Raw genomic sequence first — 16,649 nt, forward strand, 5'->3', positions numbered from 1 at the left:
ATTGCCTCTGGGCCTTTGGGTTATTTTAGGGCTGCTAGGTCATATTATTTTCATGAGAAAAAAAATGAATAAAACATGGTATCTTTTTTCAAGTGCCCTTAAAAATGTTTGTTAACGCTTTCACAATGTTTGAACTAAACTCACAGTGAAAGCAGACGATTAGACCACCAGAGAAGCTCAAACCTTTTTATGAACTAAGCAATTTATTGCAACTTTAGCAGGTATTTAACTGGCCTATTGTTCCGTTTCAGACCACAACGGTAAACCTATGTTGATGAGTACTTGCCGTAGTAAATTTTGAACAGGTTTGATTGTTTTTCCGATTTTCCGACCAGAGCGCTGTGGAAAAATCGTTTGCAACAAACCTCGCACCAGAAGATAATTGCCCAGCATAATCGCTTAGAGATCCGATAATGAGTCTTTGGCTGACTTTGACTGTAAGTGGGGAACGGTTGCTCAAATTTCATGATTAGCTTGAGCATAATCTCCTTCCAGCAGTGTTATCCTGAAGTAGAAAAGCACCTTTCCCAAACCGAGTCAGCAATGTTCCATGAAAAATTAACCTTAACTTTTCTCCAGTGGGCAACACGGCTGGAGGGAAACTTTCCTAAAACAGAGCGAGTAAATTACGCCAAGCTAGCCTATATTCAGAATCAATTAAAAAGCAAAGACGTAACAAGCGAGTATTTATTTCGGTGTGATGGTTTAAAACGATTGCCTTCGGGTTAAATATCATTGTTAGAGCAAAAGAAGAAAGAGCCGAATGCGATCGATACAAGCCGCTTCCATTCGAAGAAGGCGGCGTTCGCTTTCACGTATGATTGATAGTGCAGAGACGCACTTTATTATACATTTTATGGACTGTTGTTTATGAGCAATGCTTTCTAACTCTTCTCTCCTTTCACTCTCTTTCTAGGTCACACGATAGTCGTCTGTTTGTGGCCAGACGTCGTTAATTTCACAGTAGGACACTGGGATATAATTTTTTTTTCTTCTTAGCATTGTCGGAGACGAGAGACCAATCAGAACTTTCGGTCACGGCCATTCCGTCAAAAGAGAAAAGAAAAAAAAGACGATAAAACAGGGCTTCAAACAAGGCAGTGTTTCCCAACTTTAGCGTCATCGGTATCTCGACTCTCCGCCAAATGTCTTTGTAATATAGTTTGACTCTTATGGACCAGAGGACTCCAACATGAAGATATATATTAGCTGAAAAGACTGTGGATTATAATATCAGCAGACGAGAAAAAAAAGAAGAAAAAAAAAAACGTCCGAAGCAAAATGTGATGTGATTACCTTTGTGTTTCTTCTCGCCGCGTAGAGATCCCGATACTCTAACAGCATATTTGTGTTGAAGATCAAGTGAGATAAGCATTTTCATTCCTTTTAGCCTTATGGAGATGCGACATTATGTTTCATCCAGTTGTTAGGAGATCAAGTCGTCTTTGCAAAGACTTGTAGAAACGGTGGCGGCTCTACGATTTAAAAGAAAAAGAAATAAAAAATACAGATTTAGATTTTTTTTTGCCAAAACATTGAAATGTACCTGTTGTTTTCAAAGCCTGACGACCACCATCGATTAAAATGTCAGTATTATCTCAATAAATAAAACCTAATGGACGATGCGGCCTGTTTGGATTTGGTTCTCACGTATCAAACACTTTTGAAGGTTGTTTTCTTTTTTTTTATATTGAAATGTAAACTGAGTAAAATCCAGCCCAGAGAGAGAGAGATTGATAATTATTTTTTACCCTGAAAAACCTTGATTTTCTCCTATTTGATTTGACTTCATTTCTATTTGATTAGCTTTCAACCGGTGGTCCTCATCTCACAAGCCTTTTGTTTGTTTTGAGCCGTAGTTGAAATAATTTGTCCGGATGTCTACAAAGGGGATTTTCTTTTTTTGTTGTTTTGGATCCAAATGATTTCCCTACGGGCGCCGCGTCTCCCCATTGATAAAAGTTGCCGGTCCAAAGACAATAAAAGTGTCAGTTTGGAGATGTCGGACGACGGACAAACAAATTAGCAGATTGAACGATGGGAGCAAAATAAGGATAGATGGTAGAAAAAAATGACGGTTGGACAGGCTGGTAACATGAGGAAGATTTGGGGAAATGGAATGTATGAACAATGAATAGTTAAACAACGGATGGAAATATTTTTTTTTCCAATTATGAAGATGTGATGAATGGCTAGCCAGATGACTAAACTAACCAGCAGGAGGAGATTATGATGAATGGATGCATGGTAATTTTGATAAAAGAATGAGTGGACTGATGGTGAAGTAGATGCCAAAATGGAGTGGAGGAAAAGATGGATGATTTGATTAGTCGAAAAATGAAGTTGTGGGACAGATGTGTAGGAGGATGATGATGGACTGAAGGAAAAGGCTGAATGGATTTGCTGACGGAAAATAGACTGGTCGGCAAATAGGGCTGAGACGATATATTCATTTATCAACATAATTTTCTGAACCACTTAATCCTCATTAGGGTCGTGGGGGTGCTGGAGCCAGACTTTGGGCCAGAAACGGGGGACATCCCGAATTGCTGGCCAGCCAATCGCAGGGCAAAAGAAGAAAAACATCAATTCATGCTCATATACATTCCTAGGGACAATTTAAAATGTCCAATCAGCGTAGCATGCATGTTTTTGGCATGTGGGAGGAAACTAGAGTACTCAGAGAAAACCCACATAGGCCCAGGGAGAACATGCAAACTCCACACAGGTGCACCCACCTGGATTTGAACACAGGACCCCCACTGTGAGGTTTTGGCTCCCAATAAGTTATCAGTATGCCCTCTCTAATAAACGAGATATTGTTTTAAAAACGTCTCACTGTTTATTAAAGGAAGCAACAGGTAAATACCCACTTTTTTTCCGTTAGAGCTGAATTTTCTATTGCAAAGTGTCCATGTTAACTCTTTAGCTGCTAATAGATGCAATTCCTTTCGACAGGGAGGGGGCAGATGAACATAAAAAAAAATAGCCAGATGTGGAAAGAATGCATGGAAGAGAAGAACATAAATTATTGATTAGAGATCAACTGAATGAATGGATAGATGCAAGAGTTAGTGGAAAAATTGCTGTGATGAGTAAGTGAATAGTTGGAAGATGGATGGACTGCAGGGGAAACATGAATAGATTCCATTGATTAGATGTCCAAATGGGTGAATGGATGGATTATCTGACAGACAGATGAATGGGCAGACAGTCGAAATAACTGAGGGAGGGACTGACAAAATGTTGTGCAATGGATTGATAGACACACGCATAGATGAATGGAGTAGTGGAAAAAATTCAATAGGTGCGTTGTTGAGTATGTACATAAAAAGTGCCCCCCAGATCAAAGTATAATAACTAGAGATAGAAACAAACTCTTTTCATGAAATAATCTATTGAATACCCAGTTGCAAGGTTTCCTTTTGACCAAAATAAAACAGCAACAAAAACTCAACTGATTTTCTTTCAAACATTTCGAATAGGATACCCAAACAAAATTGTAAATAAATGTATTGATGTAAAAAAAAAATACTGCCACTATTACAGTTCTGAATTCTATGTGTTGCAGGATTTGACACCTGAGATAACAGAGAGGCACAGTTAACAGTTAAAATGACTACCCCCATCTAGTATTTAGACTAGGAAGTACGACAGAATGTAGGCTGAATTTTATCTGCTTGTGCGGAACGTATTGCAAGGTTTTTTTCCGAATTTGCTGTCTTGGTGTGACGTAAGTGGTTAGAACAGGGCTGCGCTAAATACTCCACAAAGGGCCGCAGTGGGTGCGGGTTTTCATTCCAACCAATAAAAGGACACTTTTTCTTCAATCTGGTGTCTTATAAGGGCAATCAGTGGATTGCAGTTAAGTACTCCTTGTTTTCTAGAGAAATCTCATTGGTCAAAGTGTCTGTGCTGGATCGGTTGGAACAAAAACCTGCACACACAGCAGCCACCCAGAACCGGTTTGGCCACCCCCTTGGGTTAGGAGTAACAGAACGAGAGTGGTTGTGAATGACATATTGAGTCTTATTGGTTACTGAAAAGCTAAACGAGAGTAAAAGAGATCACAAATTCCCCCTAATCTCATTTCCAGTTGGCAAACGAATCCAATGAAAACCTGATGTCACTATTTTGACTCACTACTGAGGACTGCGCTTCCCCACTATCACGAGTCAAGTTGCCATGGTGACTGCCTCATCCATCCGTCCAGTGTTTATCTTTCAAGACCGGCATCTGAGTCCCCCCAAATGCACAACACATCTTGCCCAATATCAAACTTGGACCAAGAGTGACGCTTATGTAAGCTTCGTTAAGTCTTGACTCTATCAAAGAACCTCTTACAATTTCTGTCTGTAATTGAAATGGGAACATTGACTGCAGGAAGATGCTTATTTCAAACAAGGTTCATTTGGTCTAAATAAATAAATAAAACATTTAAGCATTCACTCCCACAAATCCAACCCAACGGCCTGTGCTGAAGAGGGAGGAGTGAGGGTGGGAGCGAGTTGGGACGGGAGGGTGTTTAGCGATCCGGCTTGTTTGGTTAGAAATCATTAAATTACAGTAATGACTAATTTCTCATTCCTGCATGCGAGCCACCCGAGACCGCCTCGGATTTAATAAAGAGCCGGCGATGAATTACAAACAGGCGGCGGGAAAGGCTTGATGATTATACAGAGTAATTCAAAAGTGCATTAATAAAACAATAGAGAAACATTGCTAAATCATTTGAGATAAAGGTTATTTGCATAATTCATTAAGATTAATCAGAGTGGGGTAACAGTAAGAAGATAGTGATCCGGCCCCTGGAAAGAAAGCTTTTCTCTTGGCAAACACTGATGCAAATCTACCCTTGGATCTGACAATTAACCTCTGCACACTTTACAGGCCCTTTGGCGGGGAAAACACAATTCTTCCGTCGTTTACCTTTATGTGGGCTAATATTCTATTAATGATGAAAGGCCTTTTCGTAACAAAGCTCCTCTGGGTTGTGTTGCTTTGTCATAAAAGGACCTTGAATGGAAATGTATCGGCTGAGTTTGGAGAATTGGCTGATTGTAATGCCGCGCCATGCTGTTGACTCCAGTCATTTGCTTCTCTCTCGTCAAATGAGTACTTCAGTTTGGAGTTTGTGCGGACCGGGTAAGTCTGAAATTGCCTCGCTTTGCTTTGACTGATTGGCCGACACCACTTGAAATTTGACTTTGGTTTTATTGGGTTCCGAGACAACTTATTGAAGGTCGACTTCAAATCCAGACATAGGTCGGAAAGCTGGGAAGCCAATACTGGATGGAGCAAGTTGGTTTCTGAAGACCTATTTACACCTGCCCCGTTGGGTTCAGACAATACCCAAAAAGTTGGTGGTGCGCACCTTTCGAGCTGGTGTGAATACAAACAAACCAGCAAGAAACTTTGCTGAAAAGGTGGTCTCACTTTTCTCCCGGTACTCCAGTTTCTTCCCACATTCCGAAAACATGCACCCAAAATTGCCTCTAGCTATGAGTGTGGACTTGAATGGTTGATTGTCTCCTTGTGCCCTGCGATTGGCTGGCCGCCGATTCAGAGTGTCCCCCGTCTCTCGCCCAAAGTCAGCTGGCATACGCTCCAGCACCCTCCATGACCATTGTGAGGATGAGCGGTTCAGAAAATGATGTTGATGAACAAATAGCAAAAAAAAATGTATTCCTTATTCATCAAAAAAAAATCATTTCTGAGACATTCATTCATCCATTTTAAGAATTGCTTATGCTCACAGAGATTGTGAGGGGTGCTGGAGCTGGCACCAGGCAGGAGGCCAGCTTGAATTGATGGCCAGCCAATTGCAGATATTTGACAATATATGGACTGGAATGACAGTATTTGTGTTCCAGCTTTTTGAATAATATTCTAGTTGCTATATTATAGTCAACCTACTTGTGTTAATATACTTGAAAGCATTCCAGTGTCATCACTATTCTGTCCAATATTTTTTGCAAAATTCATTCAGTGACTGGATTTCAATCACCGGCGTGCAGTCAACTAGTGTTGTGTTGCTCCAGATAATCAAAGTCTTTGCAGTGCTTTCTAATACTGTGTGTAGGTCATTAGTTTATAGCTGGTGTCACTGCGGATTTTACACACGGACGCCTCTCAGGCTCTTGATTAAAATCCTCCCACTCCTCCTGCCCCAAAATGAATTCCCTGGCAGACCAAATAGAGTGGATTGGGAAATAAAATGACTAAAATACTTCTTGTGTTTTTTATTGGATGCGGATGACTTTTTTGACTTTGTGTGAGCTGTGAAGTTTTTGGTTTTTCTTTGTCTGATTTTTAGTCACATTCTATTTCTTTTGATGCATTTCTGGGTCTTTCCCTGATTAAGTCATTGGCTGTCAGTTGTCAATGGTTATGCAAAATTATTCTGGGTCACTTACTTGTTGGTTTGTTTTATCAAATTTGAGGGAACCCTATGTTTCTTTAGAAAAAATGTCTAAAAATTTAAGAGGATGTTTATGTTGTAAAAATTATTGATGTATGAATAATATTGTCGGACCAAACTGTGAGGGGAAACATCAGAATTGAACCGAGTTGGGATTTATTTTGCAAAACAACCTAACAATTCAATACATTTTCAGGCCTTTTTTATGAGCATTGGCGTTCCACAAGATAATACTCTCGGATGTTGGATTTTGCAAAAACAAGATGACCAAAACCAAAAACACAATGAGCATTTGAATCCGAAACATGAAAGATCTCCCACTTTACTTAAGTGCTCTGATTGAAGAGCATGCTCTCACTTACAAAAACACCATCTGCTGCATTTATCTTGACAGAATGAATTAGTTTGGAAAAACTGTCAGATACACCAAACTAATTTGATTTTCTCGTGTCATAATGAAAGCTGACAGACTAATGAAAAACCACTTAATCCTCAAAATGTACAAGAAAAATCTGAAAGAAAATGATTGTGCTTTACGGGCAATAGCCTGTGTGTTATATGTCCAAACAAAAATGGATGTGCTAATTCATGTGGTGTTAGAGCCGGGATGTTATTTCTTACAGCTCAAAATGTTACGCCTTGCCAAACAGTTTATTTTCAAGTGAGTCTCAGGATCCGAAGGCAGAATGGGATTATCCCGCTCAAGGCTAAAACCCAGATGCGCGCAAATTCTCCTATCAAAGTTCTCCCGGTGTACCTGACGCCTTGCATTGGCCGTGTTTCTCCGCACTAGGCTCGGTCGGCCTGAGGGGCGATTAGCCCGTGAAGGATGACGCGAAGGCGCCGGCTGCTCACACGTCTGCCCTCACATTTATGACGACAACTGTGGCATGTGGTGTACTTTTAACCGCGTTTGCAATGCATCTTCTGTCTGAAAAGTGGGAGGCTGATAGTCATACAAAGATGGTAAAAATGTGCGGACTTCTGATTGGCTGAAATACAGGTGAACGCTGACAAATGTCTTTCTGTTTGGCTAAGAGAATGCATGATTATTGATTCATGACCCTCTATAAAACTAACTGTATATTGCCCTTCATATCTGGATTTTATGACACTGATGTCAAAAGATAAAATGAGAGATGGATTAATACCTCACAATAGAATAATTACTGCAAATCCCCAAAAATAAATGTCATGGGTGATGTATGACCTACAGAGCAAGAGTATAACCCCAACCCATCTAAAAAGATATTATTATGAGCTGCTTTTATGACCCGTTGTGAGGACAAAAAAATGAAATGGTGGAGTGGTTAATGAATAATTAAGTGATTTTTTTAAACCTAGTATGCAATGGTATGACCCCAAACAACAGTTGAAGATGCATCTGAGGTTTAGGACCCCTGATGAAAACAACCAAATGGAAAAATGTTGATTCACTCTTAAAACTGATGAAATTCTAAATAGGGAGGAAATATACGACCCCACATAAAATCATCATGAATGTACTTAATATAAAACCTTGGATTTTAATACCATGTCAAAAGATCAAAATTAAGTTTTATAAATTCAAGGGAAAATAAACGCTCATGTCTAATAGTGTGAATATTGATTTATATTCAAAACGTCAAAGGGCAGTGTACCATAATGGTCCATATTCTTTACTTATTTTGTGTCATATATCACTATATATTATATATAATCATATATATATAACATTTAAGATTGTTAATGATATAAAGGTGAAAAATAATTCACCAATACGCCATTACGGCCATCATATAACAATGTAAGCCGCTTTATAAGAAAACACCAGTGAACCATAAACTTAAGTATGGCAAAAAAGAGGAATTTCAGAATTACGATGAATTGATATCACCTAAGAATGTTGTTATACGGATTTATAAACCCTGGTGTAATGATAATCGTTCAACTGAGCAAACATTTTGTGAGCAAATCTGGGAGAGAAAAAGAAATCAATAACGCACAACACTATCATCACTCAGGACAATCTTTCCAGGCAGCGGATAAATGAGCTTTTAGTGCCTTTCATTTGCACCTGGTTTCGCTACGCATGTCCCACATTTAAAACTTCAGGCTCTGACATTAAACCACACCAAAGAAAATGCTAAATTTCTTAAAGGTCTAAATGCCAGTTGTGAACACAGTGTTTTATTGAGTGTGTCTATATTCGTCAAATTTGTGGCACAATCTTCAAGTGGGCCGCTGTGATTAATACTAATGACTTATCAAAGCAGTTCACTTCAGCTACTCACTTTCCATCTCCAGACAACAAATGATTAAAGATGTGTAAGACTGACCGTTACAAGACCTACTTCTCTAGCTGATGATCTCAACTAACAATCTGTCGTAGTACGTACCGAGTACTCAAGGCGTCTTCTGTAGAGGTGCCGGCCATCGCTTTCTTTTTTTATCCACAAATCCTTGTCTCATGCTTCAACTTGCCATCTGCGGAGGGAGGTGAACAGGTAAGAATCTCTGGAAGATATATACAGTTAAAATAAATAAAAGTGAAAATAAAAACTACTATATACTAAAAATGGAAAATAAATACAAAGTAGAACGAAAATACATACAGAATGTCTTAAAAGTAAAAATACCAACACAAAAATAAGAAATGAGATTGAAAATTTTAAAATAATTTAGAAAATATACCATATAATAGATATAAACAGTATATGTGTGTACAATACAATGTGCAATATCTTAGATTGTGTAATATTTTAGAATTACTTCATTATGAAAATGTGATGTGATGCTGCTCTGTAAATGATTCTGCATTTAGAAGTCTATAAAAAGCACAATCAAATATAAAAGACGCAAATGAAGACGTCAAGAGATTAAAAACACAAAAAACTGACAAAGAACAGCATTAAATAATAATCCAGCTTCTGTCTACACCGTCCTACATATGTCATCCGCACCTCCCTTCAGAGCCATAATGCACTTGTTCTCCAAGAGAACTTCAGGTGGCACCTCGGAATGGAAAGTGGAGTGGATTACAACACAGCGATGGGGGCCACGCGGGATGGGAAGGTCATGGCAGCAGTCAAAACTGTTGTCCTGATGTAATGCGCAGTGACTTTTGCGACCCCAGGCCGCGTTTCTGATTGAAACATGTTGGCTGATAGAAAAGATGGAGGAAGGTGTACCTGGGAAACTATGAGACTAACCAGAATTTCATGAAAGATTCAAGAGTGTCTTCCTACACTGGAGTACATTAGGCGTAATAACAGTCACGTTAGTGTAATTTGGTAAAATTTCACCATTTATGTTTTTTTTTCATTCCTTTGGATTGAATTTGGTTTCATACGTCAGATTTTTGTGGTGCGCCTTTTTAATGTCACATCTATTAATTCATTCATTTTCTGAACTGCTTACTCACAATGGTTGTGGGGGGGCGCTGGAGCCTATCCCAGCTGACTTCAGCCACCAGGCGGGGCATACCCTGAATCGGTGGCCAGCCATGCATGTTTTTTTTTTAATAAGGGAGGAAACCGAATTACCCACGCGGGTCTGGAAGAACATGCAAACTCCACACAGGTGGACCGATCTGGATTTGAACCCAGGTCTCCTACAGTGAGGCCGACACGCTAACCACTCAGCTGCCAGGCCACCATGTCACATCTAAAAGTTCTTAATACCTGACCAAAAAGCCCCATTTACTTCAAATGAAAAATTAAGAAAAACAGGGTACCCTAAAATCGACAAAAAATGATCCTAAATGTACATGACATAAGAGTGTTCCAAAATACTAGCCTTTTTCTAGCTGCCATACTGCGCATTAAGAACTTCAATTCGCCTCACTTCTCTGCCATCATTCCCGCAAAAGGGGTTCTGTCGCACTCCCTATTAGTTTGGCTGATTCAGGGTAGTTAGCTATTTTAATTTCCCATTAGACCCACAAAAGCTGTCCTCACTCAGGTAACTCATTAATCTGCGCTGATGTACGTACGGCGGCGAGGAGCGAGGTTCCCCTTGCCAAGGTTTGCTTGGGCATTTAATGCATGCGAGAAAAAACGGGGTGAAGAGAAGAACAGATGGTTGCATTAGGGAGCGATGATTCCGACATACTGCGGTGTGTTTGCATGCGAATACATTAGGCGTGTGCACGTGTGTGCGGCGTTTCCTTCCAGACGTGTGATCAGATGCCGAGAACTCTCGCTGTTGGGTGCTTGGCGTGTCAGTTTCAACTTGACAAACATCATTATCGGGGATGTCCGTGATCCCTTCACATGATCAGAAATCGAGCCAGATCACGTCATTTTCAGAAGATCGAAATAAGATCTCTATATGTATTTATTTTTAGGTCATGACTCATTGGCGTCCAATAATGGAGATAGACGTCCAATTCAATTTGAGTGAGGGCCTGGCAGCAGTCGATCGAGGAATGAAACAAGATCTCTCAATGCCAGTATGAAATGGATTTGATGTCTATCACTGTCAGTAGTAATAAATCAACAAAAGAATCCAGACGTATAAGTACACTAGAGTAGTATAAGTAATGTATATTGAGGCTTCAAGGGGTTAAAGAGTTCCTAACAAAGCTAATAATTCAAGAATCCCATTATTACTTGAAACGAAGCATTGGCAGAGTCACTTAAACTGGCTTTGGCCTTGGCAAATATTTGCACATCTTAGGCACCTTCTTATTCCAGATGAATTTCAAAATGAGGCCACCCATTTTGCATAAGATGAATGAAGAAAGGGTAGAAAAGAAATGAAAATGGCACAGCAGTAACACCTTAATAGGAGTACTTAATCGGAGTACTATGGGATCTTTTGACAAGCTGATGGCATATTTCCCTTTGAATTTCGAGTGTAAGGCATTGACGCGTGTTTCAATATGAATGGATTAATTACAAGATTTAGCAATGTTGAAATTGTGCTTCGAATTACCAGCGAACCAAGCTTCTGATTGAAGGCATTTCGCGAGCAGCGCAATTCAGCTGTCAAGTGTCAAAAGCACAATTGTGAACTGATGCATTGAATCTCAAATGAAATGCTGTTAAGGGTAAATACGGCGCTCCATTATGCGGCCGGAACGCTTCAACCTTTGGGAAGCAGCCTGTGTGTCAATCCTATGAGTGACAAACGGGTTCTCGTGGGGCAGATTTACACTACACGGCTCAAGTGACACCATTTTGCTCCCGAGTGGCAAAATCCGAGCTCTCAGAAGCAACGTAGTCTGCAATTGTCAAGGGGATATGCTATTATTATTGCTAAGAGTGAACAGTCAGCCCTAGAAGCCCAATAGCAGCTTATCGAAGTGGCATAACGAAAAGATGCAACATTAGCATTTACAAATCACAAAGCTTAAGCGTTAACAAAAATTGTTGTTTCATCTAATCACTAATCAATTTAAATTGAGCCGTGATTTCATTTTTTCACCAACGACCATGCAAAAGATCCTCCAATAGGTGTGCTGACTGGCGATCAGCCCAGAATATACTCCAATTGTCTTTCTTTAAGTCTGCCAGGACTAAAGTCTACTTAAAGCACAGATAGATGGACCTGCAGTGCAACTCTATCCATAAGAGAGCCACTACAGGGAATTTAGTCTTTAATCAACCATCAATAGACCAAGGAAGGAAAAAACGCCCACACCGAAAAGCCCAAACTCCAACCCTTGGCGCTACAACAAACCAGTGATTGTACCACTAAGGAGTGTCTTCTAATCAAAGTTAAAGAACTTTCCCCTGGTGAAGCTGACAGTAAACTCTGAATTGAAGCAGCAGATCGAAGCGCTCATCTCGGGGTGGCGCCTCCTCCTACCAGCCCTCCTCTCAAAATGAACTGCTGTCTTACACTCGCGCTCATCTGTATTTGGCCAAGACACTGACAAATGGGACAATCTGGGACGGCAGAAAAAGTACTCCTAGTCCTCTCGCCGGTCCGGATAAGGCGATCCATCAGTCGCGCCCGTTGACCCCACCGCCTCCGCCTTGTCTCCAAGTGCTCAAATGCCAGTTCCGCCCACACGTCTCCCCTGAATTCATCCCAGCTCGGCACTCTAAGCCCGGGTCTGGAAAGAACCTAAATGGTCGGCAAAAACTCAATCTGTCACTTTAAAATAGAGTTCAAGCAGTTTACGTTACGTCCGGTGGGCAGCTGGTGCTTCTTTAGCACTGCAAATTGATCTCGCATTACTTTGCATGCTAATGATCAATATTCATAACTCCTGTCGCATCCCAGCTGGCCACTTTCAGGCTGTGACTAACAGAAGGTGTAGCTGGCATATGTTCCGTTTAAAGATTCTGCTTCTTTCTACACGAGACTTTTAATAGGTTTGATCTTAGAAGAACATTCAAAGAGTGTTTTTCGTGCTTTTTCGCCTAACCTCAGCAGGGATTGAACTATTGTTCATAATTTACTGTATTCCTCTTTATACAACACAGCAATAGAATAGTAAGCACCTAAAATGCTTCTATTGTTATTGTTTTTTCATTTCTCTACATAATTCTAGTGCATTTTTGAATAATTATTATTAGACAATGTGCCAGCAAAGTAAGCAGTAGTTAACAGAACAGGGTTGATTGACCAGTCATTGGCCAAGTTACTATTGGGAAATACCCTGAGAGTTCTTTAGCTGATAATAATGAGGTTTAAAAAGTTGTAATTTATCATGTTTACTCAAAAGCTCTGAGGTAACATAGCCGCTGCATCTGGGTTGGATGCTATATTGAATAAAAACACTATTAATTACTTTGCATGAGAACAAAACTTTGTGGATACAATAGCTCTTGTAAACACCGGCAAGCTCTATTGCAAGATGTATTTAATCGCTACCACTTAGCAAAGACAAAGGCGCATATTTTCTTGAATTGAAATTTGAGTTATCAGTCCTTAGACAACAAACAAGCAACTTTGTTAATACCAGCGCCGCCTGTTTACATAGTGCTGCTCATTAATCTGAGGTGTCTTGTCGAGTGTCTTTTGTGAAACACACAAAACTAAATAAGGAGGAGGTCAGGGATTGGGGGGATCAGCACTTTTTTGCCGTCCTGAGAAATGATGTTTCACAGGAAGAAAGTGGCCCAAAGCTAGAGATGGAAAGATCGACGTACTCGGCATACTGAGCTGCTCTCAAGCCTGCAGGCCTCCTTTTTTTGCCTCCGCACGGTGAATTTATAACAGTTGGTAGCTGCGCACGAGCCACAAACTGCTACCAGACCTGTGACCTTCAAACTTTAACTTGAATACCAACTGTGTGCGAGCACTTAGGCTAAGGGTCCCCCAAGCCGGTCCTCAAGGGCTGCTGTGGGTGCAGGTTTTTGTTCCAACCCATCCAGCACAAACGCTTTGCCCAATGAGATTTCTGCAGAAAACAAGAAGCACCTGACTGCAATCTACTCATTGCTCTTGTAGGAACAGATCTTTATGGGATTTTGATATTATTTACAGATGACAAGATGATAAAAGACGATTAATATAGACCAGACATGGCCACGATAATCGAAAAAAGGCAAAGTAGGCTCACCCCTATTATAACTACTTTTTTTTCTTCAGATCTGAGTTCTAGTAGAGTTTCAGCGTAAATTTTCACGTTTTGATGAACTTTAAAACATGTATATATTCTTTTTAAATAATTAATAGCAGAAAAAATCATGAAGTGAATTCGCGATATGTGAATTTGTAGTATGTGAAGTCGCGATAATCGAGGGAAGACTAAGTGTCAGGATCTTGACTGATTCACGCTTGATAGAAAATGTTTTTTCTATCTCTGACTTGTGGCTAATTGCGCTGATGAGGGAACAATGTCTAACAAGTGTGGTGCATTTGCTCAAACATCACACAATCAGCAATCGTCTAGACAAATATTCTCATCGCTCAATTAGAGTAATGCAATATGTATTTAGAGAAAACATCTCCATGCGGCGACGATGTCTGCTCTAATCTGCCAGCGGACGATTAATTCCTGCCTGCGAAGACGACGGGAATTGAACAACGGGGTAGTGTTGGGGTCATTAACGTGGTGCAATTGGCAATTTACATGCTCAGTGTCGAGCTGTTGTGAACACATCACGAAACCTATGCATATTCATGAGCGAGCCGGCTCAATTCACAGAACGGGAAGTGCCGGCAAAGGTGAACGGGAGGCTGAGCCCTCCAACCATTCATCATTGTGCCTGCGAGAGATGCTCAGGAAGTGTGATCGCAGTAATCAATTACACAGAGCTGGCAAAGGTACTTCAAAAGTAGTGCAGATACTTTGTAAAAAATAGACTGGTGTTAAGTCATTCCATAGTGAGTTACCGAGCCAATTTCTAGTGAAGAAATTCTATTTTTGAGTGTTAACTTCTTTGGCTGCCATTGAAGGCAAAGGACGTACAATCCATTTTGACTGCCAGAATTGGCTCAACCAATCCAAGCTTCTGTTTCAACCTTTTCAAACAACAACACATTTCTGATCTACTTCAATATTTTCCTTCACCACCATTACTACAATAAATTACAGCAGAGTGGATGTATATGCTCATGGTAAGGCACACGACCAAGCGAGCTCCAGTAAGCGTTTCTCCCCTCCCACCTGAGGTGCTGACAGTTCCTCCCCCATTCAGAGTCTTGTCAATAACACCTCTGACAACCCCATCCCGCCTCGAGCAGAGAAGCCCTCCACTGCATCCAGACTCCCCTTCGACGCCATTAATCCACTCCACCGGCAGACCAAATCCGTCTCCCCTCGGCACCTGTTTGACAGAGGCTAAAAACGGGGATGAGATACCGGGCCACGGATCGATCCCTTCGATCCCTCTCTCCATCCCAGCAGCCATCCATTCATTAGTGGTTGTTGATGTCGGTCATGTTGTTTTGGGACTGATGCTGATACATGTGCGGATACTGTTGGAAACGAAGTTACTTGATGATTTGTAGGCAGGCAGCTGTTGCTAAGAATAAGGCTACCTTCAGATAAATGTGTTATTTTTGGTCATATGTGATTTTTTTAATGACAATTTTCATATCTGCACGGTGTTGGCAAAGGTTCAATCGCTCAAGGAGAACCCAACGCTTCAGAGATCAAGTATTAGAGCACTAACCTAGACGTCTGCTTGATTTGCCCTTTTGTATCATATGGTGATGCAGTGGCTGCGTTCTTTGCAGTTCTTGATGAACACTTTTTGAAGCGTTGTTTGGGTTTTGTCCTTGACGCGTCTACAAAGACACGCCGTGGCTTTAAAGTGAAGTGTTTCTACAGTGCGACATCCAGGTGGACGAAAGGTTAGCGAAAATAGATAAATGACAAATCCACCGATTCCAAACTTAGAAAGGAAAACCCTTTAGAAAGTAAAAATAAAACAAGTGAAAAACATCACCATGCTAGAAACTGCCACGTTAACTCAAAGGAGAACTCATCAAAAACCAAACAATGTAACTATATACTAAATGTCCGGGTCAATATCAGTATCAAATAAATAAATATGTATTGTTATCTAATGGCAAACTATAAAAAATGGTAAAAAGTTGCTGTTAATGTCAGCAGTGACAGGATGTAGGATGTTTTCTGAGGATTTTAAATATCAGAAATTAATCTTTAGTCCATCTACATCTACCTACGGAATGACATCATTAAAACCACTTGAAAATGTTATCTCCTTTCTTTTGTAGATTTAATTTCAGAGTTTATTGCATGTTTGGCGGGCACACTCCATTATTTATGCATTGTCTGGTAGCGATTGACCAAATCAGTACGTGATCTGCAACCCCTGTGGAGTTTTAAGTACCGCTTCTTACAGGGCTGGAGTGGTACCACATCTCCTGATTTTGTGAATCAGATAAACCCGATGCTCGACTGTTTGTTTGGCCTTGTCGGAGGTTTTTCACTCCAGTGGGTTTCTGAGGCTTCACATCAGCTTTGAAAGCAAAAACGCTGCGTGCTGCTGACATGTCGGCGGTGAGGAGGTTAGACGGGGGGTGTACACCATCATGGCACCCTAGTGCGGCATGTGGGCTTGGGTAGAGGTGAGAAAAACAAGAAGGTGCTTTAAAGCATCATATCAAGCAAGCTGCTTTGAGAGCGAGACGACGCGGGCAGAGATGTCAAGATGAAAGCGCTTCGCCGCTATTAAAATAGCGGGGGTGGGAGTGGGGTGGAAGTAGGGTTTGGGGGGGTGGTCCTGGAATAAAAAAAAAGTAGCTGGCTTGAAATTTACATCAGCAGCTCTCATCTATTTAACTTGAGGACCAGCGCGGACAAGAAAGCAACAGAGAT

The 16,649-nt window shown here is 40.7% G+C and overlaps 2 protein-coding genes across 3 annotated transcripts in view; one reads left to right on the forward strand and one right to left on the reverse strand.

The window, feature by feature from the left end:
* The window catches only part of tafa3a (TAFA chemokine like family member 3a), a 59,122-nt gene extending 57,497 nt beyond the window's left edge, over positions 1-1,625 (forward strand). For both annotated transcript variants that reach the window (XM_077726767.1, XM_077726766.1), the window contains exon 5: positions 917-1,625. In XM_077726767.1, the coding sequence (XP_077582893.1) occupies positions 917-928 (12 nt within the window). In that variant the 3' untranslated portion in view covers positions 929-1,625. The remainder of the gene's footprint in view (positions 1-916) is intronic.
* The window catches only part of ppm1j (protein phosphatase, Mg2+/Mn2+ dependent, 1J), a 148,079-nt gene that overhangs the window by 68,595 nt on the left and 62,835 nt on the right, over positions 1-16,649 (reverse strand). Inside the window, exons 5-6 of the mRNA XM_077726762.1 lie at positions 8,800-8,887; positions 1,297-1,475 (exon numbers count right to left, since the gene is read on the reverse strand). The gene's annotated coding sequence lies outside the window, so the exon portion shown is untranslated. The remainder of the gene's footprint in view (positions 1-1,296; positions 1,476-8,799; positions 8,888-16,649) is intronic.

This window comes from Stigmatopora nigra, chromosome 10 (assembly GCF_051989575.1).
Source record: "Stigmatopora nigra isolate UIUO_SnigA chromosome 10, RoL_Snig_1.1, whole genome shotgun sequence".
Classification (NCBI taxonomy): domain Eukaryota; kingdom Metazoa; phylum Chordata; class Actinopteri; order Syngnathiformes; family Syngnathidae; genus Stigmatopora; species Stigmatopora nigra.